This window comes from Glandiceps talaboti, chromosome 3 (assembly GCF_964340395.1).
Source record: "Glandiceps talaboti chromosome 3, keGlaTala1.1, whole genome shotgun sequence".
In the NCBI taxonomy this organism is placed as follows: domain Eukaryota; kingdom Metazoa; phylum Hemichordata; class Enteropneusta; family Spengelidae; genus Glandiceps; species Glandiceps talaboti.
This window is the reverse complement of record NC_135551.1, coordinates 25,903,503-25,906,002: the sequence shown is the minus strand read 5'-3', so window position 1 is coordinate 25,906,002 and position 2,500 is coordinate 25,903,503. Positions and strand designations below refer to the sequence as shown.

Sequence of the window (2,500 nt, the reverse complement as noted above, 5' to 3'; positions counted from 1 at the left end):
AGTTCTTTTTTATCGTAAAATAATGTAATATACTATAATTATACTAAACAATATTACATAAAATACTAAAATACCACTCATTATAAATAATTTTATAATTTCGCCAAGGTACATATTAGTATAAAGTGACCCGATTCATTACCAAAGAAAACAGACTTCTAATTCTTTTTTATTATTTCTTCTCAAAATTCAGGAATGCTACAATGTGGACCCCGCTACATTGTGCTGCTTCAAGAGGCCACACGGAGACCGTTAAACTTCTCCTCGACAAAGGGGCATCGGTAGATACTACAGATAAGGCAAAGGTAAATGGTTCGAACGTCTTCATGTTTTTGTTTTCGAAAATGCATAATGGTAATGAAAAGTCACAACACCATGTGATACCAAAATGCCACGTTTCTAACATGTGTTTTTTATCTGATTGCAGACAACTCCTTTGCACCAGGCAGCCAAAAATGGACAACGAGAAATAGTACAGATTTTACTGGAGAACAAATCTGACATCACAAGGAGGGACATCGCTGGCAATAATTGTTTGGATCATGCCATTGACAATAACCACGAGTGAGTTAATATCATTATAGCTTTTTTTATTTATTTATTTATTTATTTATTTATTTATTTATTTATTTATTTATTTATTTATTTATTTATTTATTTATTTATTTATTGACAAAATACAACATCACGGAATATAAACTTACATATACATGCATGTAAACACACACGCTCGCACGCACGCACACACACACACACACACACACATACATACATACATACATACATACATACATACATACATTCATACATACATACATACATACATACATACATACATTCATACATACATACATACATACATACATACATACATACATACATACATACATACATACATACATACATACATACATACATAGCCTTCATTTAGGCACAAATTACGGAACTTTTGTATAATAACTCCTTAACTATACAGGGAACCTTGCACACCCCTGCAACATTCGCATACCCAGGACAGGGTTGTGCACATAGCTGTACCAGTTCAGTGGAGCAACCGGGGCTGTACCAGCTATGTGTACAATATCCCTGTAACAGCTCTGGCTAACACACTAGGTGTAACATACCTAGATTTGATAGATGTGTAACTGGTATGCCAACATCAATTTAACATGTTTTTATAGCATCCACGCACACAAGCTTTTTCCCACAGCCATGTACCAGCTATGTAAGCATGTAACAGCGGTATTTCCCACAGCCATGTACCAGCTGAGTGAGCAATGCTAGTCGGATATGAAGGAAAAGGTTGCTTAGTACAGGGTAGTATTCCATCATAGCTGTTACATTTATGTGTACAACTGTGTGCTAGGTGTGCAGTAAACAGCTATGGTACTGGGGTGTGCAAAACAGTCGTGGCACAGAGGCGGTATTCCACATCCATGCAACGGGCAGATTTTTCACAACCATGTACCAGGGGCTGTGGAAAAATATATCATGTTACGGGGCTGTGAGGCACATAGCTGGTACACAGCTGTGCTCTTCTTTCTAGCACTAGGATGTGGCCACATCCTAGCACTAGAGGATGTGCACATCCTAGTACTATGATGTACAAGGTTCCCTGTGTATGAGAGATATTTCTTGCTTCTGTGTGAAGAGAAGGAGCTGTATGCAGTCAACGCCTTGGTATTTTTCAGCTAGTGCATGTCGTGCAGTCAAAAGACTTCGTTCTATTGCCCTAATCAGACGCATATTTCAATCGACATGAAAAAAAATTACGATTGCTTAGCCTTTCCTTTCTTTTCCAATAATGCACTAAGGGAAGTTGCCATGGCAATAATTGAGGACGCAAACTGGAAGAAGGCAATGCACAACGTAACGAAGAACGAAGATACACATGAATATAACAACACACCTATGCGTAAACTGATTCGTAAGATGCCAGGTGAGTTATAATAAATATTGGTCTAATTCTTTAGCATGACGGTTGTATGCTATTGTTGAAAGTTACGTAATTGATATATTATCTACACGTCAAGTAGATGCATACATTCATGTAATCCTTCAACATATTCCTACTGCATTTAGAGCGTTTCGTTTTGAACTATGCACACCTGTCTCAAAAGCTCTATATCGTACCAAGTGCTATAGATGTTGACAGTTCTGCAACCGGAACTAGTTTTCTTTCTTTTAAAAAAAGTGTTTTATTAGGTACAACTTACTCGTAATATCGTACACCATGAACAATATTGCATCACGTGTGGTTAAACGTACGTCTGTAGATGTATATCTGATAAATAAAATAAAATCGATTTTGGGTCCGCACCCAAAAATCAGCACCTCTAACGACGATCACGATTTCAACCTGTTTCTGTACTTCTTATGGTTAATATCGATCATCGTTAACAATGTACAGTGTCTAATTAGTGATCTTTTTTTTTTACAATTTTCAGTAGTGAATCTACTGCCGTTGTCTGATCGAAAAATGATACTCCAGATACAACTA

The 2,500-nt window shown here is 36.8% G+C and overlaps 1 protein-coding gene across 1 annotated transcript in view; it reads left to right on the top strand.

Moving 5' to 3' along the window:
* LOC144433284 (transient receptor potential cation channel subfamily A member 1 homolog) overlaps positions 1-2,500 on the top strand; it is a 24,015-nt gene that overhangs the window by 12,949 nt on the left and 8,566 nt on the right. The window contains exons 12-14 of the mRNA XM_078121591.1: positions 194-305; positions 428-564; positions 1,815-1,939. Of these exons, the coding sequence (XP_077977717.1) occupies positions 194-305; positions 428-564; positions 1,815-1,939 (374 nt within the window). The remainder of the gene's footprint in view (positions 1-193; positions 306-427; positions 565-1,814; positions 1,940-2,500) is intronic.